Below are 15,065 nucleotides of genomic sequence, written 5' to 3'. Positions count from 1 at the left end.
AAATACATAAATTCCACGAAGTGGTTTGACCCGCTTTAGGCAGGGTAGGGGTCCTCTTTGAGACCGTATAGGGTATTACAATGGGCCCATTGGTGGCCTAAGTAGTGAGCTGTTACCATAGTGTCCAGCTCAGCCCTCGCAACCTAACCTAACATTGCGCTTTCCACGGCAGTTGGTTCTATTTAATTTGTTGTGTCCCTCCCACTCAGTCCGTGACCAGCAAACAAATTCAGCCATCCTTTGTAAGCCTATCTTGGCAGTTTTTTAGAGCACATTATACCATCAAACTTAAGTGTTAATTAACATTAAACATTTTTGTAATTTTTGTTTTTTTTCTTCTTCTTGCAGAACTTCAAAGAAAAAGATGCAGGTAAAGTGGTTCTCTACACAACAAGTATGGGTATTATACGTGACACGTACGCCAAATGTGCGAATGTCAAACAAATATTGCGTACGCTGCTTGTGAAATTCGAAGAACGGGATGTATTTATGAGCATCGAATATCAACAAGAGATCAAGGAGCGAATGCACTCGGAAGCGATAAAAGTACCTCAACTATTCGTGGAAGGTCAACATATTGGTGTAAGTACAAGCAAATTGCAAAAAAACTGTAGTTGTAATATCACGTAAATATACTTGCGTGTAACCACATATATACATATGTACTTATGTATATAAAATTAACTTTTCTGTTCAACACACAACCTCGTGAATATTGCAATAAAGTACAAGCAATTTTATTACTAACGAACCGCAACTCTTCACTTTTGTTGAATGCTGAGATGCATTTGACATTTTCATGCCAAAATAAATTTACAGTCAAAGGGCTAATAAGAATAGTATTTGTTGTATTACATTATCTTTATAATTTTTCTATTTAAAGACATTGTTGTAAGCTGGTTGTTTTTTTGTTTAGCTCATTTTGCATGGTTACCACTTTTATGTATGAGGGCTTAATACGGTCCCATTTTCTTTACGTTAAGCATGAAGGTAAATTTTCTTCTGGCTTCGTTCTCCTTATTTCTAGAAATCTCTTTGCAGTTATGATCATTTTGCCTAATTCGAGATGTGTAACTGTACTTGATATGATCGAAATATCCATACTTAATATGTAGATTCTAACTTCAAAAGAGCTTTCCAGACCAAAGTATCAGGGTATCTTCCCTCTTTATCCAATATGTATTTATCTATATGTACATATTCCCTACATACATCCAGTACCCTTTCCACGATATTCACCCGACTCCAATGTCATACAAATCGGTCGTTTCGCTTGTCAGTAGGTGTACCAACTGGGATTTTCCGAGATAAAACAACAATCGCGCCGTCGGACGCCGTCCAATACGGGCTTTCTATTCGTATGGCAGTAATTCGGAAAGCTGTTAGTAACTATATCTTTTTTATAATATTGTCGAGCTGTTAACGTTGGACAATAGCTGACGGGTGGCATGGGTCGCCGATGTTGGCCATTATTCGCATTAGGACTCCACTAACTTTAAACACTTTCTCTCCCACCGCCCTGAAGTGTTCCTTAGAAGTTAGTTTTAATCTATGTTTACTACTAAATATTTCATGTATGGCTTTGAATTTTATCATCCCCGTTGGTTAAGACTAACTCATCCACAGTCCGCTTTGAGCTCAATAAAACCACTTGTCTTATTGTTAACCATCTCAAGGCACATATTCGTCAGCCCTTTCTTTATTCTTTTTACGACTTCATAACATAAAGCTTGGAAAGGACGACAATATCATCTACATATGCGGGAAGTTCCGTTCGTAGCACAACGTCATACATCGCATTCCATAGCCCTGGCTCTAGGACAGATGCCTGAGGGACGCCGTCGGTGATGGTGTGCTGTTTTGGTGCCTCATCCGTCCCTCAGCAGTACTCTGTCGCTAAAATAGCTACCAATAATTCTACGCAGGTAAGCAGGTGTGCCAAGGTATCATAACGCTTGCATTATCTACATCCAGTTCGCAGAGTTAAAAGCACTTCTAATATCCATGGTCGCCGTGGTGTGGTGGTAGCGTGCATTCCTGCCATGAAAAGCTTCACAGTGAGAATGCATCTCCCTTGCAAATGCAGAAAAAATTAAAAGCAGCACAACGCAAATTGGAAGAGAAGCTTGGCCTAAAATCTCTTCGGAGGTTATCGCATGTTACATTCACTTATTTATTTAATATCCATGGTAATCAGTAGACAGAACTTTCTTTTACTTTGATCTCGGTTTTTCCAAATTTCGGTGATTTCCAAAATCCAAACTGATTATTTGACAAGCCACCTGGAATTTCCATGGTCTGCTGTAGGCATTCAATGATAATAAACTCGAGAATCTTTTCTATAGAATCCAACATACAAAGTGGGAAGATGGATGATCGGGAATCTTACCAGATTTCAACACAAGGATCAGTCTTTGACGTTTCTATGAGCAGAAAAGACACCTTCCTGGATACAGGCGTTGAAACGATCCGTAGATAGGGATGTTCTAGACCTTATCGCTGCTTTAAGGGCTATATTTGGCACTCCATCGGAACTTAGGGATTAATTATCAGCAACACTGTGTACTGCATCCAGCACCTCCTGCTCCTTTATATTCATTTTCATCTGCATCTATATCTACATATAAATATCTTGGAATAAGAAATTTTAGATCAGAAACTTGGCAACTTTGTCAATATGCTGCTGTAAGCATTTTTGTTGCATGTAACGGTTTTCATAACAAATAAAGAAGTATCCATAAAAATATACGGAATACATATAGATGTATGTATAGTAGAGTCTAGCTATACTGGAAGATGAAAAAAAAACTAAATCATTAAGGTGAATAAGTCACAATGCGACTGCTGCATTCGACATAAGTTTTTCTACTTTACCGCACATGCAAGGCCAAGCCGTATGTCGCAGCAGGGCGCGCTAGTCGCGAAATTATCTACTTGAACAAGGGAGCTCTTCTTTCGTTTCTGTGGTTTTTTTAATTGGCGCAATTTAAAATGCTTTGACATATTTGGGTTTCTGCAATTCCGTCAGCTTCCTCTTTTGACAACCATCGGATGAGAATCATTTTTCTTTATATTCGCCTACGCACTAATAGAAGATGACAAGAATAAGGACTCCTTTCATGAGAAACTGGAAAAGACATACGAGGACTGCCCTTGCTTAGCGAGTTCAACGCTAGGGTCCGCAAGGAAGGGGTTTTTTGTTTTCCACGTCCTCCAACGGGTTGAGGCTGATTGACTGCGCGGCGGATAGTAATTTACGATACCGGGTTCCAGCTTAAAAAGAAACCAAATCGATCATGTTGTGATCGACGGCAGGCATAGTTCTTGTGTCCTGTATAGTAGCTAAGAGAATGCGCGAGGGGACAGAAGGAAAGTTTGCGGTCGGAAAGGTGCACCCGGTAACAGACAACTTATGATTACTTAACTCAGCTCTCACAATTCTTCACTCCGAGCAAGCTTCGGCCTGACGATGTAGCCTAGTAGTGCGAGCATATTTCTCTCTCACAATGTACCACCGGTGCTGACACCATAAGTATCACCCAGCACGCAAAAACAACTGGTACTATGAGTAATGTCGTTTTGCCTGAAAAAAAAACAATGCCTTTAAGTCGTCTGCTTAGAAAAAAAAACGTGAGGCAGAAGAGCGTGACTAGAGGATACAAGACCTGGCAGATTCCTGTTAGAATGATGATGGCAGCCTGTTAACTGATGTACTTGAGTTACGCTACCTAGCTAGCGAAGGAGAGTACGAACCCGATACCCTAATCGCTAATGACGCAAAACACGTTCCGGCGGCACCAGACTATGACAAAGACTGGCAATGTCCCGGCTAAGGAAAGACAAGGCGCCGGGTAACGATAGACTATCCGACGAGCTGTTCAAACACGGAGTCGAATAGTTGGTAAAGTGCATACATCACTCCTTTGCAAAATGTGGTCGGACGAGCGCATTCTTCCAGATTGGATTTTAAGTGTACTCTGCCCAAAACACATGAAAAGCGATCGCGCAACCCGCGCTTATTACCACGAAATCAGTCTGTGAATAAGGTTTGATGTGTCGAAAGACAGAAGCCCACCTTATAAGTGCGGCTTCAGACGTGTAAACCTACTACCGACCAGATCTTTATGATACGCCAGACCATCTTTTGGTCGACTTGTTGCTTTTGTTGTAGCAATAAAGACACTCCCCGAAGGTTTTGGGGAGCAATATCGATATTAATGGTCGCTGCTCGACCATATCTTATTCGTTTGTTCACCGTTTGTCCATGTTTGTCCAGGAAAAATGTTCGTTTGTCCCCCTATTGTTAAAAAGTTATTTGAAAAAGGAAAAATCGTGTGTGAAGTTGGCACATCCATTTGCGAGTAATTAAAAAAACCAAATGTGATTCGTTTGTCCATGTTTGTGTGGCAAAAATTTTCGTTCCACCTTTTGTTAAAAAGTTATAAGAAAAATATTTTGCTTTCGAAAAAACCCCTACATTTTTTTGTTATAACTTTTTAACAAAAAATGAACAAACGAAAAATTTTCCTGGACAAATATGGACAAACGATGGGAAGACGACGGACATACGATTTACCACAATAAAGGGAAAAAAATTTTATTGGGGTTTTTTCGTAGAAAAAATATTTTTGTTATAACTTTTTAACAAAAGGTGGACAACCGAAAATTTTTGCCAGACAATCATGGATAAACGATGAGCAAACGGCGGACATACGATTTACCACAATAAAGTGAAAAAAAAACTTTTGGGGTTTTTTCGAAAAAAAAACTTTTTGTTATAACTTTTTAACAAAAGGTGGACAAACGAAAATTTTTCCTGGACAAACATGGACAAACGAATGAGATATGGTTTTTTTTATTTACTCGCACATGTAGGTGCCAACTACACAGAGCTTTAGTCACCTCTTACGTCAGGCATACTTGCCGCAGGTATATTCTAAACCCTCTAACCTGATGGGGTTTTTGGTCGACTTCAAAGCTGCCTTTGTCAGTGCGAAAATGCTTTGCCCAATTAAGTTGAGCAACACCACCAGCTCCATTGGGAAGGACCTCCAAGAGCCATTCGAAGTCAAACAGGACTTGATTCACGGCGAATAAAAGTAAAATCATTTCTCGACGAACAGAAATTACGATTTACAAGTCGCTCATCGTGGTTCTGTCATCAGTGCCGACGACGACTATCGATGGAGTTAGTGTGATGAGCCACTAAAATGTGAAATTCAGAGGAAGTGAAAATATAAAAAATATATTATGCGCCTTTTTTCGTAGTTAATTATATTAAAAAGTCAACGGATAGAGTCTTTATTTGCACAAGAAATATCAACAAGTGATGCAGCTGAATTTTAGCAAAAACCTATAGCCATTTCATTTTTGTCTTCACTTTAATACAAAAAGCTGGCGTGGAACAATCCATTCGCATATATCAAAGCTCCACGCCACTTTTAAGTGTTTTTATAAATATTTGTTTGGATTTGTTTAATTTTTCACACACACATACACCGACTAATTTGTGTAGGTATGTAGGCACAGTGAAAATTAATCATTAAAATTTATAGCGGCAACTGATCTTCCACTTTTAAATAACGAGTTTTTGAAGTTTCATTTGGCTATAAAAACGATTGAATTTGAAGTAATTTTTATTAGTGCCTACAATTAAGATATAAAACTTTTTATTCGATATTTTGTTTGATCGTCTAGTCTACATATAGTGTCACTAATACACAGGAAACTATGGTGCGAAATAAAAAGAGCATTAAATTGCTCCGTTTATTGTTATTGGTACGTTTTAGGGACAAATAAGAAAACTATGTTTCGTTCGTATTCCAAGCTCTGCTGGCATTGTGCACCGCGGGTAGAAGAACGATTTCATAACTGTTCCCAAGGGAAGAAAACCGGCCTATAAGCCCCGAAATGGCCCTTAAAAACAACTCCGAAAGAGTTTCGATGTAAATGCGAAATGAAACCGAGAAAATACATATTCGTCCAAATTATTCAGAGATAATTCCGAAATGAAGCCATACGAAAAACAATCCCGATATATTCCCGATATCTCGTAGATAGTTTTCAAATAATGCCGAAATAGTCAGTATGAAGTTTCGTAATGACCCCAAAGAGATCTCGAAATAACCCAAAACCCATCCGTAAAACAAATTCAATATGATCCGAAACATACCCGGATTGGGAGCTGACATCATCCCGATGACAATCCTGAAATGAGCTAATTATTCCGAAAGAGTCAAAAAGTGATTTCGTTATACTCCCAAGTGATCCCAGAAGCAATCCCAAAATGATCCCAAGATAGACGCGATATGAACCCGGAAAAAACCCTGAAATAGTCTCGATATATATCAGAAAAAATTTCAAAACTTTTTTTTTAATTTTAAACTACTCCTAAAATCTTAAAATTATTCCGAAAGAATTTGTTAGTGATCCCGGAATAAAAAAAATAAATGTAAGGCGCGATAACCTCCGAAGAGATCTAAGGCCGAGCTTCTCTTCCAATTGGCGTCGCGTTCCTCTTGATTTTCCCTACAAATTGGCCGTACGGGACTTAAACGTTTTATGCCGACTCCGAACGGCATCTGCAAGGCAGATGAGTTTTCACTGAGAGCTTTTCTTGGCAGAAATACACCCGGAGCGCTTGCCAAACACTGCTGAGGGGCGACCTCGCTTAGAAAAATTTTCTTCTAATTGAAAAACCTTATTTCTAAAATTTTGATGTTGCTTTGCCCGGGGTGTGAACCCAGAGCATACGTTGTGGTAGGCGGAGCACGCTATCATCACACCACGGTGGCCGCAATCCCGGAATACTCTCGAGTAAAAACAATCCCGAAATGATCCGCGAATGGTCCCGAAACGATCCCAAGACTGTTTCAATATCTTCCACAAGAAATGCAAAAATTAATCCGAAATCAATATTGAAAATTTGAAATTATTCCGAAAATGATGAAATTATTACGAAGTATTCGGGAAGTGATCCCGATACAAACTCGAAATATTTCGAAGTCATTCCGAAGACAATATTAAAGATTTTGAAATTATTCCGAAATAATCTGATAATAATAATAATGCTACTTTGGAGATACATAGTTCCGAGATATACCCGGCATGATCCCAAAGTCAAACCCGAAACAATATCGAAATAGACTCAATATACTCCAAAAGAAGTTTTAAAAATTTTTCGAAAAAAATGTTGAAAATCTTAAATTATTTCAACATTTTTTTAATTCTTCCGAAATTATGTGGAAATAATGCCGGAATTCTCCCAATATTATCCAAAACCATATGGAAATGATTTGAAATAGTCCTGAAAAATACCGAGATTCACTCTTATACAGCCCCGAAATTATTCGCAAATGGTGCCAAAATATACCCAAAACAGCTTCGATAATCTAGAGAAGGTTCTAAACTAGTTATGAAATGAACCCGAAGTAGTACTCGTATGGTCTCAAAAACGTATATATCAAGTATCATTGGTTTAGGTCAAATAGACTCCGAGATATAAGATTTAAAAACACTGTTTTCTCTAAATTTGTTTATATACCAGTCTATATGAACCATATTCTTGAGACTACATCCAATAGATCTCCACATATTATTAGCTATCTGGTTCAAAATCCACAAGTCTTCAGCCGTTCTCGAAGTTCGAAGTACCGAAGAAGATTTAATGAAGAGCTGGATATGGTCCGGAGGCTACGATGGCTAGGCCATGTTATGCGAATGAAAGATGATGATTCGGCTAAGAAAATATTTTTTAGGAACCCGCCTACAGAAGCAGTGGAAGAGGACGCCCCACTCTGATGGCAGGAAGAGGTGGAAAAATATCGAAATTCCCTTGGTGTTATCAATTAGCGCCAGTTCGCAGAACAAAGAAGCGACTGGCGCATCTTGTTGGGCACACATAACCGTTTAAACGGTTAAGCGCCATTTAAGTAAGTTAGTAATACTAAATAAAGAGTTCAAAATTATCGTAAAATTTTCTAGATTTTCGAATTTTTTTCCAAAACATATCTTTAGCTACATAGCATATCTTTAGTTACAAAGTGTATAGTAGTTTTTTTTTCTTAAAATAGTAAAAAGAAAAAAGAATTTGATTGACGAAATTTGATAAAAACAGCCACTTCTATTTTTCTCTTCCCTGCTGTCTATTGACAGAGATGATAATTCTAGCAGCAAAACTAAACCGTGAAGGTGCAATCTATTTTAAGAGCGTACAATTAGTAGCGTGTGCTGATGATATTGTTTTGTTGCCCCTGTTGTTGTTATTGTTGTTGTAGCGATAAGAACACTCCCGGAAGGTGGGAGTGTGTTACAGATGTTGATGTTCCCTCGCCGGATACAGATTCGGTACGTTCCGGCAACAAGTACCAATAAGGTGATCACAAGAAACCTTCCACGCCATACCGCCTTCCCACCTCTATATTCATGAGAAACTTGGGATCGACATACCCACAGCTGTTAAAGAAACAGAATTCGAGGTGAGGCTGACAATTTGGTTGGAGAAGCTATATATTGAATCAATTTGGGATTTTAGTAGCCTCTTACGACAGGCATACCTGCCACGGGTATATTCTAAGCACCCTAACCCGCTGGGGTGTTAAAGATAAAGGAAGGATTACATAAAGCTTCCGGTAAATGACGACAAGACGAAGACGCATATTCATTCGAGGCTGTGATGAATTTCGTCTATTTGGGAGCCAGTATTAACAACAATAACAAATCAGCTTAGAAATTAAGCGGAAAATAACTCTTGCTTACAAGTGCGACTTTGGACTGAGTAGGATATTGAAAAAGTCCTTTCTCGACGAACAAAAATCACGCTCTACAAGTCGCTCATCATACCCATCGTGATGTATGGCTCGTAATACCGACGGCGAGTATCGAAGAAGGAGGAATGATGAGCAATATGAGTTTTACGCATATATGACGATATTGTAACGAATAAAAACCCAAAGGTTTCGATACCTACATCATGTTATCCGAATGTACGAAGACGCTCCTGCCAAGAAAGTATTTCAGTCGAAACCGCAGTTTGGAAGCAGGGAAAGGGGGAGACCACCAAATGAATTGAATTGGGATAGACAGGCGGAGGAAGATCTGACCTTCCTTGGTGCTCCCAATTGGCGTCAGTTATCACGAAACAGGGATAGCTGGCCTGACTTGTAATGGAACTGCCAAAATCGCTTAGGCGATAAAGCGCAAATCAATAATGATGATGCTGTCTATTAGCAATTAAATAATAAAAGGAAGGACGTTCTTGTGTTCACATAAAATAACTTAACAGTTTTAGTAGTCAGTTTAGATAAATAAACCGCTTTTACTTCCGTTATAGTAGGTCGGTTGAATGTTTGTTCGCTTTTCATACAAATCTTGCAATCGATTTTTAAGTAACTTCTCATTGACCTACACACGTGAAACTTTGCACATAGGTTAGAACGACGTGACAACGCAACAAAAGAAAAAAAAATCCGTTAGGTGAGATCGATGACAGCCGATGACACGATACAAAAGATTCGCTAGGGAGCGCACGGGATGAGATATTTAGAAAAATCGTACGAAACGGAGGAAATTTTGGGATTGATTTTTATGTAAGTTCTCATTGAGCTACAACTGTAAAAATTCACAGAAAGGATAAGATGCCGAGAAAATTCAAAAAAAAAGGAGAAACAAGTAAAAAAGGCTAAGTTCGGGTGTAACCGAACATTACATACTCAGTTGAGAGCTGTGGAGACAAAGAAAGGGAAAATCACCATGTAGGAAAATGAACCGAGGGAAACCCTGGAATGTGTTTGTATGACATGTCTATCAAATGGAAGGTATTAAAGAATATTTTAAGAGGAAGTGGGCCATAGTTCTATATATGGACGCCATTTAGGGATATCGCCATAAAGGTGGACCAGGCCTGACTCTAGAATTTGTTTGTACGATATGGGTATCAAATGAAATATGTTAATGATAATTTTAAAAGGGAGTGGGCCTAAGATCTATAGGTGGACGCCTTTTCGAGATATCGCCATAAAGGTGGACCAGGGGTGACTCTAGAATTTGGGTATCAAATGAAAGGTGTTAATGATAATTTTAAAAGGGAGTGGGCCTAAGTTCTATAGGTGGACGCCTTTTCGAGATATCGCCATAAAGGTGGACCAGGGGTGACTCTAGAATTTATTTTGTACGATATGGGTATCAAACGAAAGGTGTTAATAAGTGTTTTAAAAGGGAGTGGGCCTTGTTCTATGGGTGGACGCTCTTTCGGGATATCGCCATTAACGTGGACCAGGGGTGACTCTAGAATGCGTTTGTACAATATGGGTATCAAATGAAAGGTGTTAATGAGTATTTTAAAAGGGCGCGGGCCTTAGTTCTATAGGTGGACGCCTTTTCGAGATATCGCCATAAAGGTGGACCAGGGGTGACTCTAGAATTTGTTTGTACGATATGGGTATCAAATGAAAGGTGTTAATGAGTATTTTAAAAAGCAGTGGGCCTTATTTCTATATGTGGACGCCTTTTCGAGATATCGCCATAAACGTTGACCAGGGGTGACTCTAGAATGTGTTTGTTTGATATGGGTATCAAATTAAAGGTTTTAATGAGGGTTTTAAAAGGGAGTGGCCCTTAGTTATATATGTGAAGGCGTTTTCGAGATATCGACCAAAATGTGGACCAGGGTGATCCAGAACATCATCTGTCGGGTACCGATAATTTATTTATATATGTAATACCACGAACAGTATTCCTTCCAAGATTCCAAGGGCTTTTGATTTCGCCCTGCAAAACTTTTTCATTTTCTTCTATTTAATATGGTATGCGTCACACCCATTTTACCACGTTTTTTTCTAAAGATATATTTTGCGTCAATCGACCAATACAATTACCATGTTTCATCCCTTTTTTCGTATTTGGTATATAATTCTGGCATTTTTTTTCATTTTTCGTAATTTTCGATATCGAAAAAGTGGCCGTGGTCATATTCGGATTTCCGCCATTTTTTACACCAATACAAAGTGGGTTCAGATAAGTACGTGAACTGAGTTTAGTAAAGATATATCGATTTTTGCTCAAGTTATCGTGTTAACGGCCGAGCGGAAGGACAGACGGTCGACTGTGTATAAAAGCTGGGCCTGGCTTCAACCGATTTCGCCCTTTTTCACAGAAAACAGTTATCGTTCTAGAATGTAAGCCTCTACCAAATTTCACAAGGATTGGTAAATTTTTGTTCGACTTATGGCATTAAAAGTATCCTAGACAAATTAAATTAAAAAGGGCGGAGCCACGCCCATTTTGAAATTTTCTTTTATTTTTGTATTTTGTTGCAACATATCATTACTGGAGTTGAATGTTGACATAATTTACTTATATACTGTAAAGATATTAACTTTTTTTTTTAAAATTTGAATTAAAAAAAAAAATTTTTTTAAAAAGTGGGCGTGGTCGTTCTCCGATTTTGCTAATTTTTATTAAGCAGACATATAGTAATAAGGGTAACGTTGCTGCCAAATTTCATCATGATATCTTCAACGACTGCCAAATTACAGCTTGCAAAACTTCTAAATTACCTTCTTTTAAAAGTGGGCGGTGCCACGCCCATTGTCCAAAATTTTACTAGTTTTCTATTCTGCGTCATAAGTTCAACTCACCTACCAAGTTTCATTGCTTAATCCGTATTTGGTAATGAATTATCGCACTTTTTCGATTTTTCGAAATTTTCGATATTGAAAAAGTGGGCGTGGTTACTGTCCGATATCTTTCATTTTAAATAGCGATCTGAGATGAGTACCCAGGAACCTACATACTAAATTTCATCAAGATACCTCAAAATTTACTCAAGTTATAGTGTTAATGGACGGACGGACGGACGGACATGGCTCAATCGATTTTTTTTTTCTATACTGATGATTTTGATATATGGAAGTCTATATCTATCTCGATTCCTTTATACCTGTACAACCAACCGTTACCCAATCAAATTTAATATACTCTGTGAGCTCTGCTCAACTGAGTATAAAAAGTGCAACAAATATACATTGGCACAACAAAAAGAGCTTTGGGTGTTAGAATCACCGAGCACAGAGCAGATACCAAAAATTGAAAAAGCTCAACTGCGCTTTCTCAACACTTAACAAATAAACAATACTCAGCTGATTTTGAAAATGTAAAAATTTTAGATGTAGAAAGGAAGCGATAAAACAAAACTGACACTGGAAGGCCTTCGAATACAACAAAGAATAAAAAAAGCTGTATATTATAAGTACGATGTGGACAACATTAGTTGTGCTTACGCCACGGCGATGAATGCAAATAAATAATAATAATAAGTGTTGCCAAGTATTTCAGTAAATTAATATGTTTTAAGGGAAACATTGAAAAATACAATTAATGTAAGTGTCTAGTAAAAAATGCGATATACTTTTGTCGATGTTTATAAATTATTTTATGTTTCTGTCCAATAAACAGACTTCCTGAGGAAGGTACAAAAAAGCACCGAAACATGTAGAAGAAAACAGAAAAAACCTTGTTTTTTTGCATAAAACCCACCGTCCGAAAAGCTCCAAAATACACAAAAGAAAAAATTCCGTTAGTTCGCGCACGGATCGAAAAAATTTAATAACTTGAAACGGTGTTTTAAGTAACTTCTCGATGAGCTAGAGGCTAAAAATTTAGAGCTTAATTCAGAGGTCGATGACACAATACAAAAAGTTTCGCTAGGAGGCGCACGGACAAGCGTAAAACTTAACAGATAGGTTAAGACACAGAGAAAATGTAAGAAAAGGAGAAAATAAAAATAAAATAAAAAAATTTTAAGCACTTCCTTAAATAAATGGACAAAAATCAGCGAAAAATGTCTCCTTATATAAAGACATATTCTTGCTAAACTTTAATTTTCAAATTTTGACAAAGAAATTGCAAAAATATTTATGAGAAGTAAAAATTTAAAGGTGAAAATAAGCGAAATCGGATGATAACCACGCCCTCTTTTTATATATATAAAATTTTGGAAAACACAAAAAAACCTGATTATTTAGTAAATAATAAACCTAGAATGTTGAAATTTGACGTCTAGACTGACTGTCTCAATTCTTGACAAAAATTTGGAATTTTTTTTTAAAATGGACGTGGCACCGCTCACTTGTGATAAATTCAATTTTACAAATATTATTAATCATAAATCAAAAATCGCTAAACCTATCGTAACAAAATTCGGCAGAGAGGTTGCCTTTACTATAAAGAATGCTTTGAAGAAAAATTTGCGAAATCGGTTAAGAACCACGTCGACTTTTATATAACAGATTTTTAAAAGGGTCGTGGACAAATAAAATAAGCTATATCTTTGCAAAAAAGAGCTTTATATCAATGGTATTTCATTTCTCAAGTGTATTTATAACAATAAATAGGAAAAACTTCAAATTTAAAAAAATGGGCGTGGCACCGCCCTTTTATGACTAAGCAATTTTCCATGTTTCGGGAGCCATAACTCGAAGAAAAATTAACGGATCGTAATAAAATTTGGTAAACAAATTTTCCCTATAGCAGGAAATATTTCTAGAAAAAAGGAACGAGATCAGTTAAAGACCACGCCCACTTTTATATCAAAGATTTTTAAAAGGGTAGTAGACGAAAATAATAAGCTATATCTTAGCGAAAAAGAGCTTTGTATCAATAGAATTTTACTTTCTAAATTGAATTATAACATTAAATTGGAAAACACTAAAATTTTTGAAAATGGGTGTGGCACCGCCCCTTTTATGACTAAGCAATTTTCTATGTTTCGGGAGCCATAACTCGAAGAAAAATTAACGGATCATAATACAATTGGGTACACAAATTTTCCCTATAGCAGGAAATATTTCTAGAAAAAAAGGAACGAGATCAGTTAAAGACCACGCCCACTTTTATATCAAAGATTTTTAAAAGGGTAGTAGACGAAAATAATAAGCTATATCTTAGCGAAAAAGAGCTTTGTATCAATAGAATTTTACTTTCTAAATTGAATTATAACATTAAATTGGAAAACACAAAAATTTTTGAAAATGGGTGTGGCACCGCCCCTTTTATGACTAAGCAATTTTCTATGTTTCGGGAGCCATAACTCGAAGAAAAATTAACGGATCATAATACAATTGGGTACACAAATTTTCCCTATAGCAGGAAATATTTCTAGAAAAAAAGGAACGAGATCAGTTAAAGACCACGCCCACTTTTATATCAAAGATTTTTAAAAGGGTAGTAGACGAAAATAATAAGCTATATCTTAGCGAAAAAGAGCTTTGTATCAATAGAATTTTACTTTCTAAATTGAATTATAACATTAAATTGGAAAACACTAAAATTTTTGAAAATGGGTGTGGCACCGCCCCTTTTATGACTAAGCAATTTTCTATGTTTCGGGAGCCATAACTCGAAGAAAAATTAACATATCTTAATGAAATTGTGTACACATATTTTCCTTGTAGCAGAAAATATTTCTAGTAAAAATGGACGGGATCGGTTAAAGACCACGGCAACTTAGACATAAAACAAGTTTAAAAGGGTCGTAGACTAGAATAATAAGCCATAACTTATTAAAAAATATTATTGAATCAATGATATTTCACTTATCAAGTTTTATAGTAAGAGGAAATTGGGAGACATTTTTCTTTTAAACGGGCGGTGCCACGTGTTATGTAGAAAAGTAATTTATCTGAAATGAAATGTACAATTGAAGCTCACGCTGAGTATATAATGTTCGGTTACACCCGAACTTAGACACCTTTACTTGTTTTATTTTTATTTATACTGCTTTGGTTACGGGTTCAGTGTATCAATCCATAATATTTTTGAATACGGAAATACATATTATGTAAAATAGTTTAAAATTTTGTAGAGAAAGTAACGTTTCAAGAGAAAACTTTTTTATTTACGCTGACAGTTAATTAGTTGTCATAACACGAAGGGTCGGTTGAATAATTTTAAAATGCATATACAATACCTGAAGGCTGCAAGCGTTTTCTAGACTCACGTAAAAATTCACAGTCAAAATATATATGATATTAAAGTATTGTTAAAAATAAGCATTTGTATGCAATAAT

At 36.8% G+C, this 15,065-nt stretch overlaps 1 protein-coding gene across 2 annotated transcripts in view; it reads left to right on the top strand.

Moving 5' to 3' along the window:
* LOC137250729 (probable WRKY transcription factor protein 1) overlaps positions 1 to 15,065 on the top strand; it is a 158,235-nt gene that overhangs the window by 131,143 nt on the left and 12,027 nt on the right. For both annotated transcript variants that reach the window (XM_067784055.1, XM_067784056.1), the window contains exon 3: positions 349 to 582. In XM_067784055.1, coding sequence (XP_067640156.1) covers positions 349 to 582 — 234 coding nt within the window. The remainder of the gene's footprint in view (positions 1 to 348; positions 583 to 15,065) is intronic.

This window comes from Eurosta solidaginis, chromosome 4 (assembly GCF_040869045.1).
Source record: "Eurosta solidaginis isolate ZX-2024a chromosome 4, ASM4086904v1, whole genome shotgun sequence".
Lineage (NCBI taxonomy): Eukaryota > Metazoa > Arthropoda > Insecta > Diptera > Tephritidae > Eurosta > Eurosta solidaginis.
The sequence above is the reverse complement of the archived record's forward strand: the minus strand, read 5'-3'. Positions and strand labels throughout refer to the sequence as shown.